The 19,964-nt window shown below is 44.7% G+C and overlaps 1 protein-coding gene across 5 annotated transcripts in view; it reads left to right on the top strand.

The window, feature by feature from the left end:
• carmil2 (capping protein regulator and myosin 1 linker 2) overlaps nucleotides 1–19,964 on the top strand; it is a 314,585-nt gene that overhangs the window by 283,214 nt on the left and 11,407 nt on the right. For 4 of the 5 annotated variants that reach the window (XM_085991326.1, XM_085991329.1, XM_085991328.1 and 1 more), the window contains 6 exons: nucleotides 5,420–5,777; nucleotides 8,135–8,251; nucleotides 10,851–10,887; nucleotides 14,797–14,895; nucleotides 17,553–17,888; nucleotides 19,563–19,658. In XM_085991326.1, coding sequence (XP_085847452.1) covers nucleotides 5,420–5,777; nucleotides 8,135–8,251; nucleotides 10,851–10,887; nucleotides 14,797–14,895; nucleotides 17,553–17,888; nucleotides 19,563–19,658 — 1,043 coding nt within the window. The remainder of the gene's footprint in view (nucleotides 1–5,419; nucleotides 5,778–8,134; nucleotides 8,252–10,850; nucleotides 10,888–14,796; nucleotides 14,896–17,552; nucleotides 17,889–19,562; nucleotides 19,659–19,964) is intronic. The other variant, XM_085991327.1, reaches the window with a different exon arrangement.

Here is a 19,964-nt window from a genome sequence, read left to right as displayed (position 1 = left end):
TAAACACCTGTTGTACCGTTCTCCTGCAGTCTGTGTCTTACTACTGACGGACACAACACCGATGTCCTACCATTTCACGGTACATCTGTCGCACCATGCTTGCTGGCCGCTTGCCAGAGAACTTTTTAAACTTGAAAATTAATCACGTGTGTTTTCCAAATAAATGTTGTGTGAATAAGAAGTAGAGAACCATTCAGTGCCACCTCACAGGGGGAGGAAAAATCTGAGGCCAAAGACCCAGACTCACTACTCGTGTGCACCTCCTGGTGGTCAGTTGAAGAGTGGCGGACATCTTTTACTCGCAGTCAGGAACTGCAATGGTTAGGGGGAGGGGAAAGAGAGAAAACCCCATATCACGTGTGGAGAAGGAGTAAAGCTGACCATCACCAGAAAAATCGGGGGAGAAATTCAGTAGCGCCCAGGAAGGGGCACTAACTTTTGAGAAGTTGGAAATTTAGCGCCAGGTGCTAATCAATCTCGTTGCCTGCTAAATTCAGTCTGAGCGCTCAAAGAATGCAGGGGAGCGATAAATCAGGCGCTAATGGCATAGGTGAGTGGCGTTAGGCTCCAAGCGATAACGAATATGAGGCGTTGTGTAATCTGGAGTGAGCATTGGTGCAGGCGCCTTCCAGCCATTAAAGGGGAGGGTGACTGGAGTCTGCGCATCAGCCCCCAATGATTCGGGGAGTGCAGAACGGCGATATGCTGTGAGATGAAATGCAAAGTGCTTTGATGAGCCACAACACTCCGGGGACTAAGCAGCCTTTATTTAGCTGCAGATACATCCTGCGCTTTCTGCCACTCATAACTGACCTTTGGAACAGAAGTTCCTTGACAGCTGGGGTGCATCCCTTTAAGCAGCGCCATACCAGCCAGCTGGTTCACATCTCCGCTCCGTGGCACTGTCGGCACGAGGCGGTAAGGCAGGGGGCGCTACTGAAGTTTGCAGATCGGGTGCCCAGCGAGCGTTACACACTCGCTGACATCACGATCTGCATGGCGAAAGGGGGACCGAGGCACTAACTGTTATCACCAACGCTATGGGGCCGGCGAATTTACCGTGTGGCGCGGGATTCACCCCACCAGGCGCTAACTGGGGGGCGCTATCCTACTGAATTTCTAGCCCATAATCTTTTTCCTCCAAGGTATTTGATTTTAAACATTCCTTAGCTAGAAAGCTACAAAGTGCTCCTGGGCTAGTATCATAGAATCTTACAGCACAGAAGGAGGCCATTCAGCCCATCGTGCCTGTGCCGGCTCTTTGAAAGAGCTGTTCAACTAGTCTCACTCCCCTGCTCTTTCCCCATGGCTCTGCAAGTGTTTCCTTTTCAAATATTTATCCAATTCCCTTTTAAAAGTTACTATTGAATCTGCTTCGACCACCCTATCAAGTAGTACATTCCAGTTTAGCATAACCTGCTGCATAAAAAAATTCTCTTCTCCCCCATTTTTTTGTGCCAATTATCTTAAATTTATGTCCTCTCCTCCTGCCATTAAACAGTTTCTCCCTATCTACTCTTTCAACAACCTTCATAACTTTGAACATCTATTATATCTCCACTTAACCTTCTCTGCTCTAAAGAGAACAACCCCAGCTTCTCCACATAACTGAAGTCTCTCATCCCTGGTACCATTCTAGTTAATCTCCTCTGCACCCTCTCCAAGACCGTGACATTCTTCCTAAAGTGTGGTGCTCAGAATTGGACACAATACTCCAGCTGGGGCCTAACCAGTGATTTATAAAGGTTTACTATAACTTCCTTGCCTTTGTACTCTACACCTCTATTTATAAAGCAAGGATCCCTTATGCTTTTTTTTTTTTTTTTTTTTAACAGCCTCATCAACTTGTCCTGCCACCTCCAAAGATTTGTGTACATAAACCCCCAGGTCTCTCTGCTCCTGCACACCTTTTACAATTGTGGCTCTCCTCATTCTATCAGAATGAGTCACTTCACACAATAGCAAAATACTGCGGATGCTGGAAATCTGAAATAACAACAGAAAATGCTGGAAACACTCAGCAGGTCAGGCAGCATCCGTGGAGAGAAAAACACAGTTAACATTTCAGGTCGCTGACTGTTCATCAGAACTGGAAAAAGTTAGAGATGTAACAGATTTTTAAGCAAGTGTAGGGACAGGGAAAGGGAGGAGGGGAGGAAAGAACAAACGGAAGGTCTGTGATAGGCTGGAAGGCAGGAGAGATTAAGAGACAAAAGGGATGATGGTGCAAGGCAAAAGGAGATGGTAATGGGACAAGTTAATGTGACATCGATGACTGTATTGGTGCCGTTTCCTGCTCTCACCCTGAACTAGAAAATTTCATTCACTTTGCTTCCAATTTCCACCCTTCCCTCACCTTCACGTGGTCCATTGCCGACTCTTCCCTTCCTCGACTTCTCCGTCTCCATTTCTGGGGATAGGCTATCGACAAACATTCACTATAAGCCCACTGACACCCACAGCTACCTGGACTACACTTCCTCCCACCCCGCTTCCTCTAAGGACTCTATTCCATTCTCCCAGTTTCTCCATCTCCGCCGCATCTGTTTTGACGATGCCACCTTCCACACCAGTGCTTCCGACATGTCTTCCTTTTTCCTCAGCCAAGAATACCCCTCTAGCGTGGTTGACATGGCCCTCAACCGTGTTCGTTCCATTTCTTGCACTTCTGCTCTCACCCTCTCCACTCCCTCCCAGAACCACGATAGGGTTCCCCTTGTCCTCACCTTTCACCCCACCAGCCTCCACATTCAACGGATCATCCTCCGCCATTTCTGCCACTTCCAGCATGATTCCACCACCAAACACATCTTCCCCTCCCCTCCCCTCCCCTTTCAGCATTCCAAAGGGACTGCTCCCACCGCGACACCCTGGTCCACTCCTCTATCATCCCCAATGCCCCTTCCCCTTTCCACAGCACCTTCCCGTGCAAGCGCAGGAGATGCAACACCTGCACTTTTACCTCCTCCCTTCCCACTGTCCAGGACCCCAAACACTCCTTCCAGGTGAAACAGCGATTTACTTGTACTTCTTGCAATCTAGTATACTGTATTCGCTGCTCACAATGTGGTCTCCTCTACATTGGGGAGACCAAACGCAGATTGGGCGACCGCTTTGCAGAACACTTCCGTTCAGTCCGTAAGCGTGACCCCAAGCTTCCGGTCACCTGTCATTTTAATTCTCCGCTCCACTCCCACCCTGATATCTCAGTCTTCGGCCTCTTACACTGTTCCAGTGAAGCTCAACGTAAGTTCGAGGAACAGCACCTCATCTTTCGATTAGGCACTTTACAGCCTTCTAGACTCAACATCAAGTTCAACAATTTCAGACTATAACCTTGGACCCTATATTTTTTTTTAATTCTCTCATATGGCAGCTGTAATTGATTCTGCCATTGCCATTTACACCTCGTCATCTTGTGTTTCTTAACTTGTCCCATTACCATCTCCTTTTACCTCGCACCATCATCCCTTTTGTCTTTTAATCTCTCCGGCCCCAGCCTATCACAGACCTTCCCTTTTGTTCTTTCCTCGCCCCTACACTTGCTTAAAAATCATTTGCATCTCTAACTTTTTCCAGTTCTGACGAAGGGTCATCGACCTGAAACATTAACTTTGTTTCTCTCTCCACAATGCTGCCTGACCTGCTGAGCATTTCCAGCATTTTCTGTTGTTATTTGAGTCACTTTACACTTCTCTGCATTAAATTTCATCTGCCATGTGTCTTCCCAATTCACCAGTCTATGTCCTCCTGAAGTCTGCTACTATCCTTCTCATTGTTTACTACATTTCCAAGTTTTGTGTCACTTGCAAACTTTGAAATGATGCCCTGTTTACCTAAATCCAGGTCATTAAAATATACCAAAAGGAACAGTGGTCCTAATACCGACCCCTGGGGGACACCACTGTATACGTCCCTCCAGTCTGAGAAACAACCGTTCACCACTGCTCCGTTTAACCAATTTCATATCCACGCTGCCACTACCCCTTTAATCCCATGTGCGTCAATTTTTTTAACCAGTCTATTATGTGGCACTTTATCAAATACCTTTTTAAAGGCCATATACACAACATCAATTGCAGTACCTTCATCGACCCTCTGCTATTTCATTGAAGCACTCAATCAAGTTTGTCAGGCTGTAGTGTGACCTTAGAATATGGTCGTATTATTTGTAATGGTGTGGAGATGCCGGAGTTGGACTGGCGTGGACAAATGTAAGAAGTCACACAACACCAGGTTATACAACAGCTTTATTTGAAATCACAAGCTTTCGGAGCGCTGCTCCTTCGTCAGGTGAAGTGGAGAATTATTTGGAGACAAACCTCACCCACACCATGCTGCACTCAAAATGGGAGATCTGGCAAGAAGTGGCAGTGGCTGAGGTTTAACTCTGAACCAGCTAGGCCTTCATTACGAGATTCACTGCTGATCCTCACTGGTTGTTCACTTTCAAGGTGCTGAAATTGTCTAGTCTGCAATTAGGATACATTGCTCCTCTAATCTATTTAGGTAACAATGGATTTAAGGAACAAATTCGTTCTATTTTAAAGAATGTGTGCAAAGCAGATAAAGGAAGAGTGCAGTTAGGGCTGATTGTTTCCTCTTGTGTTTCAGAATCTCATTAACATGTGTATCAGTTCTTGAGTTTTTTCTACTTATTATAACCACCAGCACTTGTCATCCATCACTAGCTGTTCTTTGGAGCAGAGGTCTGTAACCTGGGGAATCCTGAGCCACATGTGGCTCTCTTAATTGTGCTCAGACTCTTTGTAATGCAATCTCCTCATTCTCTGAACTGGTGAATATCTCCTCAGTTGCCATCTGCTTAAATAGAGGTTAGGTTCTACAATACTCAAGGTCGCTAGTGCCCCTGAATTTCCAATAACGTCTCCAATTATCCTGATAGTTGTACAAATCATGCATGAAAACAAAATTCCTCTGCCTGACCGAGTTCGACCTTGAACAAGCAACCTGAACGTGCATTTGAATGCAGCATTGGGTACAGCACAATAGAAAGGGCATTGGGTACAGCACAATAGAAAGGGCATTGGGTACAGCACAATAGAAAGGGCATTGATTCTGCGTTGTGAAGTAACTGAATTACTTCTAATGTTTTAAAGGAGGTGTCTCCCTCCCCTCCGCTCTAACCCCACAGTCCATGCACCATTTATACCACACCCAATTTTACTCACCATTCACTTCAGCAGAAGTGTGAAACAGGCAGTTGATCCAATCCTGTTGGCTTCCTGCTGGGCGGTTTGGGTTAAAATTACCCCCAGCATTCAATTCTGCATTGACCTTGGTGTACAGAGCCTCATGGGCTGAGGTATCCAAACAAGAGAGGGTGTTTGTATCCCACGGCCCTGTATCGCCGAGATCTGACTGATTTCTTTCTGACGTATTTATCTGCTTCGTACAGGAATGGCCAGCCTCTGAAGCAAGAAGAACCGAGCAAGAAGAGATATCCCAAACTTAGCAGCTTTTTTGTTTTCAAGAAAGCCAAGTTCAATAAAATGCAAAAGGCAGAGAAGGATCCTGAGGGAAGCCAACAGAAAGGCAAGAAGAATTCATCCATGGATTTCCTGAAACACCACAGTAAATCAGAGGAGATGCACGGTCAAGCTAAACCACGAGAGGGCGCTGCAGAACAAGCCAAGCAAGAGAATACTCCCAGACCCCAGTCATCGTTACGAGGTGTCAAAACACGCTCATTAATTCTGTTCCCTGGAAATAAGGATGTCGAGGATTTGTCAATGCAGTTCTCGGTACATGACAAGGTGTGTAAAAAAAAAAATGGGGATACTCAAAAAGCTTGCTGTCAAAAAAACGTGCTTGCAGTAAGGGTAAGAACACCGATTTAAAAAAAAACTGTAAATGCTGGAAATCTGAAATGAAAGAAATCATTGGACTTTGTCCAAATCTGATGGAGGTTTATACCTGAAACATTAATCTGCTTTTCTCTTTTCAGATCCCGATGGACCTGCAGTTTATTTCCAGCATTTTCTGTTTTTTTTATGGATAAGAACACAGTTTAGGAATTGCATCACACCTTTCATAAGGACAGTTATCAGTATTCTTAGTCAAGCAGCTGATTTTAATTTCTCTTCACACCCTGACTTTAAACACCACACCATTTGCTGGATGAATGGATATGCAGGTTAACTCCTCCCCAGACTCGAGACTGCTCTGCAATTCAGCGCAGGTCATACTTGAGAGAGAACATAAGAACATAAGAAGTAGGAGCAGGAGTAGGCCATACGGCCCCTCGGGCCTGCTCCGCCATTCAATAGGATCATGGCTGATCCGAATCTAGACTCACGTCCACTTCCCTGCCCGCTCCCCGTAACCCCCAATTCCCTTATCAGCTAGGAAACTGTTTATCTCCGTTTTAAATTTATTTAATGTTGCAGCTTCCACAGCTCTCTGGGGTAGCAAATTCCATAGATTTACTACCCTCTGAGTGACGAAGTTTCTCCTCATCTCAGTTTTGAAAGGGCAGCCCCTTATTCTAAGATTATGCCCCCTAGTTCTAGTCTCACCCATCAGTGGAAACATCCTCCCCGCATCCACCCGATCAAGCCCCCTCACAATCTTATATGTTTCGATAAGATCGCCTCTCATTCTTCTGAACTCCAATGAGTAGAGTCCCAACCTACTCAACCTTTCCTCATACGTCAACCCCCTCATCTCTGGAATCAACCGAATGAACCTTCTCTGAACCGCCTCGAGAGCAAGTATATCTTTTCTTAAATACGGAAACCAAAACTGCACGCAGTATTCCAGGTGTGGCCTCACCAATACCCTGTATAACTGCAGCAAGACCTCCCTGTTTTTATACTCCATCCCCCTTGCAATAAAAGCCAAGATTCCATTGGCCTCCCTGATCACCTGCTGTACCTGCATACTAACTTTTTGTGTTTCATGCACCAGGATCCCCAGATCCCTTTGTAATGTAGCACTTTGCAGTTTCTCTCCATTTAGATAATAACTTGCTCTTTGATTTTTTCTGCCAAAGTGCATAACCTCACACTTTCCAATATTATATTCCATCTGCCAAATCTCTGCCCACTCACTTAGCCTGTCTATGTCCTTTTGCAGGTTTTTTATGTCCTCCTCACTCCCTGCTTTCCCTCCCATCTTTGTATCATCGGCAAACTTGGATACGTTGCACTCGGTCCCTTCCTCCAAATTGTTAATATAGATTGTAAAGAGTTGGGGTCCCAGCACTGACCCCTGCGGAACACCACTAGTTACTGATTGCCAACCTGAGAATGAACCATTTATCCCAACTCTTTGTTTTCTGTTAGATAGCCAATCTTCCACCCATGCCAGTATATTACCCCCAATCCTCTGCTACCGAGTTCAGCATCTCTCCTAAGGACCAGCTGAGGAAGTTGCAGGCACAATACTTGTGTTCAATCATTCGGAGAGAGAGCAAAGGAGTAAAACCCAGCATCCCTCCAGGTTTGAACCTTTTACAACCCAATGAAACAGCATTGGCAGTGCCTAGGGGATGCCCCTGGTGCAGTCTCCTACCCTTTTGGCTGAATGAAAATACTAGGCTGTGAGTTCGAGCAGTTGGAGTGGGGAGAATTAATGGTTGTAGAAGGAAGAAATTGGGACCCAGTAGCTTCTTTGATGGCTGGGTTGGTAACGGCATTGAATAATTGACTCATGCAGACCAGAAGGTCCAAGTTTTTATTCCCGATCTGTGCAAAGTTAGCTGATCACAGCCATGGTGGGAGCAGGGCACTACCATTGGCCTCTGCACCCTCGGCTGTGGTGGGAAGGGAAGAGGATTACCGTGAATCCATGCTGGGAAGTGGCATATGTAGGTGTCGTTTTAGGACAGGATTGAACTCTGGTGTGATACCCTATATGGTCAACACTTTGGGCAAGGTGGCAGCACCCATGCAGCAGTACTCCAGTATGAGTCAATAACACCAGGAGAAGGTAGAAAGGAAAGGAGAAACAAATATATCAGTTATATTTTTCACTTGATGATGTGACTTTCCTGTAAAGAACTAGTGACTGTAATGTCTGAAGTTTGTTTAAACTGAATAATGTGCTGTCATTTGAAATCTATGGCTTTGTGCGTTAACAGTAGGACTCTAACATTTCTGTATACACACAGGAATTTCAATCAGAGCTGTGTGAAGGGAGTCCACCACTCCGACCTGAGCAGTACATACATCGAGCGCTAGATAGAACAGGTCTGAAAGTGATGCTCTCTGACCCCAAGATGAAACTGGTAAGAGATAGTTTATTTTGAAATTAGGATGAGTGTGTTTGAAGTCACATTGTTCTCTAGGGCCTGTAGCAATCTTTCTGATACCGCAAGGAAACCTATACCATTACGTTGGCCTATGTAACAACTGTGACTGCACCTCAAAAATAATTCACTGGCTGTGAAGGGCTTTGAGATGTGAGAAAGCACCCTATAAATCAAGTTTTTTTCTTTCTAGAACAAAGCTCAAATTGTACAGTTTATGTGAAGAATTACAGACCACAAAGCCTTTCTGTTGTAGCTCTGCACTAGTACTTTATATGACAAAAGCAACAGGATTAAGATTTGCTATTCCATCTCAATGTTGTTAAGACTATTCGAATACCACTTGATTAAGACCCCACTGATCGGGCCTGGCTGATGTAGGCAGGAGCTGCATTACGATATGTAAAAGGAGCAGGGAAGGGTGCTGGGCCATTTTTGGGCCCACCGGCATGCTTGACACCAAGTCCTCCAGCATGCCCAGTAGAAACTGGTGGAGACAAGAAGGGCCTTTTAAATGCCTGGCAAGGTCTTGTCCCCAGGACATCCCAAAGTACATCAAAACCAGTGAATTATTTTTGAAGTGCAGTCACAGCCCAAGGCCTGCTCCGCCCAGAGTAGCCCAATTTCATGTAAGGGTCCTTAAATGGGCGTTGGGCCTCATTAGCATATGCAGGGGACCTAATACCTGTTTTAGGCGACCGCCTCAGATGCCTGAAAAATGGGCCGAACCAATCTCTGGTTAGACGTTTATCGGGCATCATTGGGACACATGATATTGCACCCTGAAATTGGTCCTTTTTGTGCCCGTTTTACACCTTTAAAATGAGCACAACGAGGACCAATTTTTATTCCAGGAAGTTTCAAAGGCCCATGTTTGGATAGAAAGGTATTTGACTCAACAGTCATCGGAGTCGTAATACAACATGCTGGAGCATGTCACCACAGGCAAGTGGGCTGTCAGTATGCACCTGTGATCTTCCCCCTCCCTCACCACAGCCATTGAACTACAGATTCAAAAGGAGGGAGAGGGAACATTTGCTGGAGAGCCATTCCTGAATTACTCTCAGGTGCCTCCCTATGGTCGGTTGAGCATTGCCAATACTCACTTGAAAGTCGCACAATTTATGGACATTTCTAATGGCTAATGATGTACGTGAGAAATTGAAACACGTACGAAGCCATGTTCAAATTTCTCATGTCAATTGCAAAAATACTTCCACAACTCGTGGGGCTTGTGAGTGAGCCACGAGTGTTGGCAACACTACCAGTTTCAGAGTCACGTAAGCAGAAGCCAATGAGAAAGTTACCGACAGCCACAGACGCTGCATAACGCAGGAAAAGAGAGAAAGTAACCCAAAAAAGAGAACAACAAAATGCTGGAAATACTCAGCAGGTCAGGCAGCATCGTGGAGAGAGAAACAGAGTTAACGTTTCGGGTCGAGGACCCTTCGTCAGAATTGGAAAAGGTTAGAGAAGAGAGATTTTTAAGCAAGTGCAGGGGCAGACATAGGGAGGAGGGGAGGAAAGAACAAAGGGAGGGACTGTGATAGGCTGGAAGGCAGGAGAAATTGACTGATAAAAGGGATGATGGTGCAAGGCAAAAAGAGAAAGTAATGGGACAAGTTAAGAAACAACAGATGACTCTAGATGAGGTGGATATGGCAATGGCAGGATCATCAACAGCTACAACGTGAGAAAAAAAAATATAGGGGACGAGGTTATAGTCTGAAATTGTTGAACTCGAAGGCTGTAAAGTGCCTAATCGAAAGATGAGGTGCTGTTCCTCGAGCTTATGTTGAACTTCATCGGAACAGTGTAATAGGCCGAGGACGGAGAGGTCAGAGTGCGAGTGGAGCGGAGAATTAAAGTGACAGGTGACCGGAAGCTCGGGGTCACGCTTACGGACTGAACGGAGGTGTTCCGCAAAGCGGTCGCCCAATCTGCGTTTGGTCTCCCCAATGTAGAGGAGACCGCATCGTGAGCAGTGAATACAGTATACTAGATTGCAAGAAGTACAAGTAAATCACTGTTTCGGAGTGGACCAGGGTGTTGCAGAGGGAGCAGTCCCTTCGGAATGCTGAAAGGGGGGGGGGGGGTTGATGTGTTTGGTAGTGAGCTCACGCTGGAGATGGCGGAGGGACGATCCGTTGAATGTGGAGGCTGGTGGGATGAAAGGTGAGGACAAGGGGAACCATATCGTGGTTCTGGGAGGGAGGGGAAGGGGCGAGAGCAGAAGTGCAGGAAATGGAACATACACGGTCGAGGGCCCTGTCAACCACGATAGAGGGGAATCCTCGGTTGAGGAAAAAGGAAGACATCGGAAGGACTACAAATGGAACCAAAGTTTACTACATGCAGTTTCTGTATTCAAAATTGAAACACAAAAAAGAGAATGATCATCATCTGACTTTAAAAAGAGCTTAAAGTTAATTGTCCATTTGTAGTTGATGTGCAGAGGGTTTGTTTAATGGCTGTTTTAACAGCTCTGGGTAAATGGAATTAATACAGCTAAGTATGCAAATCAGACACAATGTATACTGTGTGGCAACTTATTCTCTTTCCTCTTTGTGCTTTTTAGAGTACAGAATCAGTGTTAAAAGGAACAGACTCTAATGGTAAGACAGTAATAAAGTAATCATTTAAGCACTGGCATTACTGAAAAACCTCTCTTGTTCTTAATGGAATGCAATTGCCACCACAAATGGAACCAAAGTTTACTACAGTACATGCAGTTCCTGTATTCAGAATTAAAACACAAATACTGAGGGCTAGATCGTGCAATGGGTCACACAATGTCGTTTCATATCTGTGATCAAAGCCAGGGTTCAAATGCAACACCATGCTGATGGGATGTAGGTCCCCACCACCCCAACCTCCATTGCTGGCTGTCATGGCTGCAAAGGTCCAATCAGAGCTCAGTTCCTATTGGGAAATAACTCTTCCCATTTCAAAACTGCATATTAAATACAGATTGCATCCTAGATTGTACATTTCCATTATCAGTGCTGGAGGTCTTGTTTCTTGGTTCTGCATGTTGATAGTGTAGCTCTCTGCCTTTTCCTAACCCCTTCAGTCTCTTGTACTGATAACTTTTTTTGTAATCTGAAAAATACGTTTTGTTTTCAATAATTCTGCAGAGGTGCTAGTGTTAAGAAAGCATGAAAGGACAGTAAAAAGTTACACTTCCATGTAATGTTTGAACCTTCACTGCTATGCGAGTTCCCAATCTCAGCTGGTTCACTGGGAAGTACCAAGTGGACGGCAGGCATTAACCCACATAGAGTAAAGGGAAATTCCTGCTAAACAAGTTACTCTGTGCTATTCCTGGCAGGCAGCTGCAGTACTTAAGTGGAATGTGCCCAAGAGCAAGGATCAGATTAGCAGCCCACCACCCAGACAATGAATAGATAACTTTAACAAAATTCAATCATTTTGAACTGGCTCTGCAACATTTTTGGTTTGTGATGCACAATTCCAGCCCGGTTTTTAATTAGGGTTTGTCTCGATTGACACCAGCAGCCCTCTGGTGCAATGCCCAGGCCCCATTATTCATGAATGTATAAAGGAAATCATGGTTAACTTAACAGTTTGAACAAAATGCAAAAATAGAAGCTCCTTGCAATAAATGGCTTATTATTGAATAAATGCAATGTAAAGCACAAGTTAACTCTGGAGATCCATTGGTGTGTTCAGTATTGTTGAATGCAATGAATAATGCTGCAATTCATCACATTATACTCCTTTAACAGGTGTCTGAGGTCCAAGGGATTTTTAAAAGCAAGCAATTTTGTTTGGAATCAGTGCACGTTAAAGTATCAATTTTCTTAGGTTTTATTGCACTCCAATAAAGTGTGATCTGACCTGCATGAAAAGAACAGTGCCCATAGAATGTGATTATAATGCAGAATTCAGTATTGTATGATGTGCCCATGCTCTCTGAATGATTACCAGTTCAAACACTAAGTTGTACAGGAATCAGTGGGATCTAGAATAATGGATTTGGAAATAACAGAAAAGCCTGTCCTGAATGTAGATCTAAGGAACAGAGTGCTACAGTTTAATATGGAGCCTATTTTCACAAGGTAATATACTGCCACAAAAAGAACAATCCCAATTATGGTCCTTCCTTTCTATTAATTTAGGTGCAAAATAATGTCCAATGCATTAAAAGACTAATAAAATCAAGATGCAAAGATCCCTCCCACAAGTTCTTGTGGACTGAAGTGGCACCTTATGCACAATATCTGGTAATGTAGCACACCCACTATAACTGGAGATTACATGAGCCCTCCTGGGCTTCAGATAACACAAGAATAACCACTCTGTCAGACTTTGTGACTTAATCTACAACTAAAAATCAGGTTTATTAAAGGTAATGTTTAAAAGCAGCAAAAGTTCAATGCAGTAGATTCCACTAAATTACAAAAGTTAACTTACATCTCATTAGTTCTCAAAATAATAAGATTCAATGCTTCACTAACTCTCCTAATAAACCTGAACTTAGATCAGCACCTATAATACAAAGTTTGTATGTGAGGCTGAACCTCTGATAGAGCATTTGCATGTTCACCTCTACACGGGCTGCAGTACAGTAGAACAGGAAGAAGTGCTGAAGTAGCCTCAAGCTATTGAATATATGGAGCTGTCAATCGGGCACTTTTCCCAGAGACTCCTTGTGGGCTATCACCTGCCGAGAGAAATGGGCTATTTAAGGGCAGGTTTGGCAGACTTTCAAGATTCACATTTATCAAACAAAACCACTACAGCACTTGTCTGGCTGGAGTATCTGCTAAGAACATAGTCGTCTTCCCCAGTGGGTCAGCAACTAGATTCCAAAACAATGATGGAGCATGAACCACCATTGACATCATCTTTGAACAGACAGAAACCAAATCTACAGGAATCAGTTTAAAGTGGGACTCTCACAAGCCTTAAGAAAACAAAAACAACGTAAAGCTCTTGCAATATTAAACAGGACAGATGTCCAACTTGTCTTAATATCTTCCTTGTGCCAGTATTGTGAAATCCTTATCGTAAAGTGGTTCTGTAAATGACGCACTCTTACTTGGAATAACTTAATTTATACTTAACCTATTACAACATTCAGGATGAAGCTTTCCACAAAATTATTCCTTACTGAATCTAGAACATAACTTAAAAAAATACTCCTTGCGGGGTCTTTATGTGCAGTTATGATATAGTGGGGGAAAATTTCAGTTGGTTGTGCCTCCCGTTAGCGCCTTAAGAGGGCGCTAACGGGACGCAAACCAACTAGCGCCCGGGCACGGCACTGCCCACGCCTCCCACAAAATTCAGCGGGAGGTTAGTGGTGGCGCTAACTGGTAGCGCCCTGTGGTGCTGCGGGCAATGATGTCATTGGCGTGCGCAGCGCCCCGCTCACACCCCAGCCATGATCTTTGGGAGCGCCCCTTGACATACCTCCGGACGCTATGACCGACGGGGTCAGGGGGCGTACCTGCGGCCGGGGAGGCACAGTTTAAAGGCGAGGTGCGGGGCGGCCATTTTTGTTGCTGACCACCTGCCAGCACCGGTCTGCGCTCCAGTCCCAGACCTCCTGAAATGCCACCCCCCCCCCCTGCGGAGTGCTGGCTGTGCTCCAAGAGCCCGGCACTTCTCGAGTGCCGGGCTCTTTTGCCTGCACTCCCAATCCCCAGGGGCCCAGCTGGGCCCCAGGTCATGCTGCACAAGGCCCCTCCCCTTTAAGAAGGGGGAAAGGCCTGCAATACCGCAGTGCGACGTACCGCCGCGTGTGGCGCTGTGGCACATAACGCCGCAATATTGACTCGCAGCACCCCAAGAGGGATGCAGGGCGCTTCCAGTAGTGCCGCGCTTCCCCCTTGGGGCGCAACCACTCAAGTTCCAGCGCGGGGACACTAATTTTTCTGGGGCACTAAAAGTAGCGCCCCAGCGAAGTTAGCGCCCCAATTGGGGCGCTACTCAATTTTTAGCCCAGTGTATTTATGCATCAAACTGTATAGTGCTCTGCTCAGATCACACCTCGAGTCCAATTCAGATATAAAGGAGACATTTGAGCCCTGGAAGTGGTGTGTGGGAGAGCCACAAGACTGATCCCTAGTGTCAGGAGGCTGAGTTAAGAGGGAAATTTGGAGAAACTTAGAAGTTTCAGCTCTGAAAGAAGGTGACTGAGAAGCAATCTTTTAGAGGTGTAGAAGATAGAAAAGGAAGGTACAGAAACTACTACAAACTAAACCATGGCAGTAGGAAAAGGACACTGGTCCAAACTAGTCAATGGAAAATTTAGGAAACTTCTCTGCACAAAGTGTGATCAACACAATGAGTGGGTAATGGAGGTGGAAACGCTGGAACCCTTTAAGAAACAGCTGCTGTGATGGGGAACTGTAGGATTTTTCCAGATGGATGAGCTAAACTGGGTCATCTGTATTTATCTTGTGATGAGCAGTATCTTAGTGTAGGCATTGTATGTGTATGTACTGTGTTCAAGATATGACAATGGCTGTTATGCACTTAATGTTTTGTTTTAGAAGGAATCTCTGGAGAGAACAAACCACAGCCTCCACCTCAAGCTCTGAAAATTTCTGCGCTAGCCAATATGGCTAAATCCTGTGCAGGCAGTAATGCAGGTAAAATCTGATATTCCTCCAGCTTTAAAAACTTACCTACTGTGGAGGGAGGCAGTTATTGGATTTGCCGTACAGAGTTATGCAAGTATGTTCCCCATTAATTTCCTCACCTCCCCCTGAAGGCACTGACTTCTTGCTGGGTTCCATGGGCATCAGCCAGCACCCGGTACTTTGCCCAAGAGCCCACCCTTCACGTATGAGCCTTTTCAATGAGGTTCAGCAGCCTACTTGACAGCTGGGCTACTGCAACCAAAACCCAATCCTGACTTTGCCTACATGACAACAGTGACTACTTCAAAGGTAATCCATTCGTTGTGGAATGTTTTGCGATATTTTGAGGAGACAATAACATGGCAGACTGGTCAGAAAGGTAAAAGCCTATGGGATCCGAGAGAAAGTGGCAAGTTGGATCCAAAATTGGCTCAGTGGCAGGAAGCAGAGGGTAATGGTCGACGGGTGTTTTTGAACTGGAAGGCTGTTTTAACTGGGGTTCCACAGGGCTCAGTACTAGGTCCTTTGCTTTTTGTGGTATATATCAATGATAAAGAAGTTTGCAGATGATACAAAAATTGGCTGTGTGGTTGATAGTGAGGAAGAAAGCTGTAGACTGCAGGAAGATATCAATGGATTGGTAAGATGGCAAATGGAATTTAGTCCAGAGAAGTGTGAGGTAATGCATTTGGCGAGGGCAAACAAGACAAGGACATACACAATAAATGGTATATATGTAGAGGAACAGAGAGACCTTGGAGTGCATGTCCACAGATCCCTGAAGGTAGCAGGACAGGTTGATAAGGTGGTTAAGAAGGCATATGGGATACTTTCAGACTTTCCTTTATTAGCCGAGGCATTGAATACAAGTGCAGGGAGGTTATGCTTGAACTATATAAAACACTAGTTAGGCCACAGCTAGAGTACTCTGTGCAGTTCTGGTCACCACATTACAGGAAAGATGTGATTGCACAAGAGAGGGTACAGAGGAGATTTACGAGGATGTGGCCAGGACTGGAGAATTTTAGCTATGAGGAAAGATTGGATAGGCTGAGGGGAGACTTAATTGAGGTGTATAAAATTATGAGGAGCCTAGATAGAGGGGATAGGAAGGACCTATTTCCCTTAGCAGAGAGGTCAATAACCAGGGGGCATAGAATTAAAGTAATTGGTAGAAGGATTAGAGGGGAGTTGAGGAGAACTTTTTTCACCCAGAGGGTGGTGGGGGTCTGGAACTCACTGCCCGATAGGGTGGTAGAGGCAGAAACCCTCATCACATTTAAAAAGTACTTGGATATGCACTTGAGGTGCTGTAACCTACAAGGCTAAGGACCAAGAACTGGAAAGTGGGATAAGGCTGGATAGCTCTTTCTCGGCCAGCACAGACACAATGGGCCGAATGGCCACCTCCTCTACCGTAAATTTCTATGATTCTGTGATTCTAATAAGGTGCTAATCAAATGCAAGTTTGTCTTTTTTACCTGACATCCACACGTATGCATTTTCCAGCAGAGGTCCCTGGATTGTGATCAGGAGTGGAAATCCTAGTTGGTTTTTCCTTTAACTAGCCGAGAGGCACTGAGACCAATTGTAGTGCCCCTGCTGCCTCATGTCTGAAATCTGCTAATTCAATACAGATCTGTATGGCTCAGTTCCACATTGGGCTGAAGCATCTAAATGCACCTGTAAAAGAGCTGTGTTGCAAGTACAGAATTTATATACTGTATCACTTTTTGGCTTGCATTAAGCACCACAAGAACTGCAGTGGTTCAAGGCGGCGGCTCACCACCACCTTCTCAAGGGATGGACAATAAATGCTGGACTTGCCACATCCCAGGAACGAATAATTTTTTTTTACTGTATTGAAATAGAGGGCACACCAACTTTGACTTTCCCTTTCCGTGTCATTAATAATAACTCCAGTAGTAATTCCAGACCATGAGAGCACCACATTCTCCAACTGGAACCAAGGCAAAGCATTCCGATAAATGATGGCAAAATATAGTACGATGAAACTTTCATGCTGTAAGGAAAGTTTTCCAGCAAATACCATTTTTTTTATAGTCAATCTCCACAGCATGCTCTACAGATCGCCATAGACCCGCTAAAGATTTCGAATATGTTCAAATTGAATGCACTGACACTGAGCTCCCCTCTTGGTTTCCACACAGCCGTACAATAGCGCATTTTAAGAACAGGGCATAGAGGTGCCCAATGATTTAATGGGTCTAAAGTGGTACTGAACTGTACAGACAGGAAGGTCCCAGGTTCTGCTGAGTTGGCTAACATGGTAATAGGGGTGCTACAATTGGCATCTCTGATCTAGGGAGGGGAAAAGTCTGCCAGGGTTCCTGCTCCTGAGGAGGGGATAGGACTTGGCTGTGATGCCCTTATAGTGAGTAGCCTTCCAACATTACTGTCTAGGCTCATGCATCAGGACTGGCACTTGGGTGAGGTGCTGGGCAATTGTTGGCTCCTGTGAACCGTGAAGAGTTGCTGCCTTCAGGAGAGGAGAGGAGGGGAGCAAATTGGAAAAATAAATAACTATCCCACGAGGTACAAAAGTCGTTTGAGCAGAAGAACCGAGAAGAGAGGGAAAGATTTTGGAAACCAGGATCCAGATGTTTGTATAATGTTTAAGAAAGTGTCTTCATTTATTTATTCAGATAAAGAGGAGAATTCTGAAGGACAGTTGTCCAAAGAAGCCAAGAATACAGAATCTGACAGTGAAGAAGATACTAAAAGAGAAGAAATTACATCGGGAGGGGCCCAAAGAATCCTGCTTCCTCCTCCTCGCAGGAAATATCTGCAACAAGGGAACAAAGCCCAGTGTTTAAATCCTGTACCAATTCCAAGAAAGTTTGTAGCATTGCAAAAAAGCTTAACTCAGGGTGAAGCTCCCAGCACTGAGCAGCATACATCATCAAATTCAACATCAACGAGGAAACTGAACAATGAGGGGGAGGGAAAGGAGAAGAATGAAGAACGTTCAACATCTGAAGGTACAGCTGACCCCTTCATTAACTATGGGTCTTGGCCCTTCAGCTATGTTTCTAAATTTCAAAAAAAAAATTAGAGTAAGTGATTTGTTCTCACTCTGTTTACATGGTTTGTAAACAGCGTGTGAATAAAAAGGTTCCATGGTTGTAAGAAATTAAAAGCAAAACATGCAAATTAAGAACTTACAGAATTTACCAGGTAAATATTACTCTTCAGTGAAAGATAGGTGGATTTCCATTCAGTGACCGGTAGCTGGGCTCCCATTCAATGGACCTCAGTCAATTTCAGACTTAACTCATTGTAACTCAATTCCTGTAATTGAGATTTTCTCTAGCTCATACCCAGACTATGAGATGCAGTGTTTTCCTCTCTAGTCCCTTGGAGCTGCATGGAGTACAGCTATGGAGACATCAAAGATACAGGCCACTCTATTCTCTGACCTGGATGGAGTGCAGTACTGGGTAAGGGAGGGAACGGAAATCAAGGGAGGCCACTGACTTGTGGATATGGATTTGCAGCACAAGACTCCATATTAAGTTCCTATAGACCATTTAAGTTTGGAGCTTCAAAAAGGACACCATTCAGCTTAGTGAGTCTGTGCTGGCTCTTTGCTAGAGCAATCCAAGACTAATCCTAGTGTTCTGCTCACTCCCCATAGCTCAATATATCTCTGCTTCCACACAGTGACATGATCAGGAACTATTTAAAATTATGAAGAGTTTGGATAGAGTGAATAAGGAAAGATGGTGTCCTCTGGTTGGGAATCAGTGATAAGCAATCATCAATTTAAAATTTTAACTAAGAGAGTAAGCTTAGGAGAAATTTCTTTTGAAGATTGTTGTAGCACAGAATTCTTTGCTCCAGGAATGGCTGAGACAGAGATGATTTTCATCCTTTAAGGGAAAATTCAATACTTGAAGCAGGAAGAGAAAAATCAGAAGCCATTCACCACAAATTACCCTCCTGCAGCTCCCCCACAGCCAGCCATAAAGTAGCATTGATAGACCCTGACAGCACTTTTCCAGCCTGCCTCCTTGACCAGAAAAGATGTGTGGTTGGGGAAACCACAGGAGGAATAAGGATGGAAATAACAATTGCAAACAAAATAAGTAAATGTGTGCTGTCTGTCTGTGAAGAGCAGCAAGCCAGGGTTTGAGTAGTGGAGACAAATGAATACTCGGGAAGGACTGTTCCTATTTCCGAAGGTGATCAGCTGTGGCTGCTGGCAGCGCTCCAGTACCGAAGTAAAGTGACCATTCTTCACGTGGGAATAGTCAATGATTTCCCCCTCCCTAATTTAGGGTTGCTGAAGCCAGTTGTAGCATTCCACTGCTACACTAGCTGCAATCAGTTAACTCAGTACGGACTGAGAACCGCACCACAATATCTGTACATTTACCTAGTGGGCCATCAGAGAAGCTTATTCTGGGGTTTCGCTTGATTACTTTTTGGAATCATGGGTATTTATGCCAAACTTTCCCCGGCAGATTAAATGGATGGAGTTGATTCCATCTTGGGGTAAATTGTATACGATCTGTGGAAGGAACGGCTTCATGGGTCAAATGGCCTTTTCTTGTTCCACACATTGGAAGCTAACAACTCCTCCATTTTATGTCATGTTGTTTTAAATCATGCACACACTATATTATAGTCATAAAAATCTTTATCAACCACAGATTTAAAGATGCCTTTACCAAGAAAACCAAGAACTCCTGTCAGGACAAGAGCACAAATGGAGGCAGGTAGCAAAATAGAACATCTCGGACCAGAGGGTGAGTTATTATCCCAGTAGGGTATAGGTCTGTTATGCTTTGGTGCTGTACACATTTCCCAGTATCTACCTATAGATTTGGATACTGGTTCATGCTGAGGCCATGGGCGGAGACCACAGAGAGGGAAACAATGCTGAAGCTTTTTCTTCCCCCTCAGAATAGGCTCTATGGCCTGGAATGTGGATCGGTGCATATTGAATGCCAGATATATTAGAAATAACAGTCTGTGCACATATTAAGTTACATAAGAACATAAGAAATAGGAGCAGGAGTAGGCCATGTGGCCCTTCGAGCTTGCTCTGCCAT

The sequence above is a fragment of the Somniosus microcephalus genome, chromosome 6, assembly GCF_052327205.1.
Source record: "Somniosus microcephalus isolate GS21.2 chromosome 6, FLI_Smic_1.0, whole genome shotgun sequence".
In the NCBI taxonomy this organism is placed as follows: domain Eukaryota; kingdom Metazoa; phylum Chordata; class Chondrichthyes; order Squaliformes; family Somniosidae; genus Somniosus; species Somniosus microcephalus.
The sequence above is the reverse complement of the archived record's forward strand: the minus strand, read 5'-3'. Positions and strand labels throughout refer to the sequence as shown.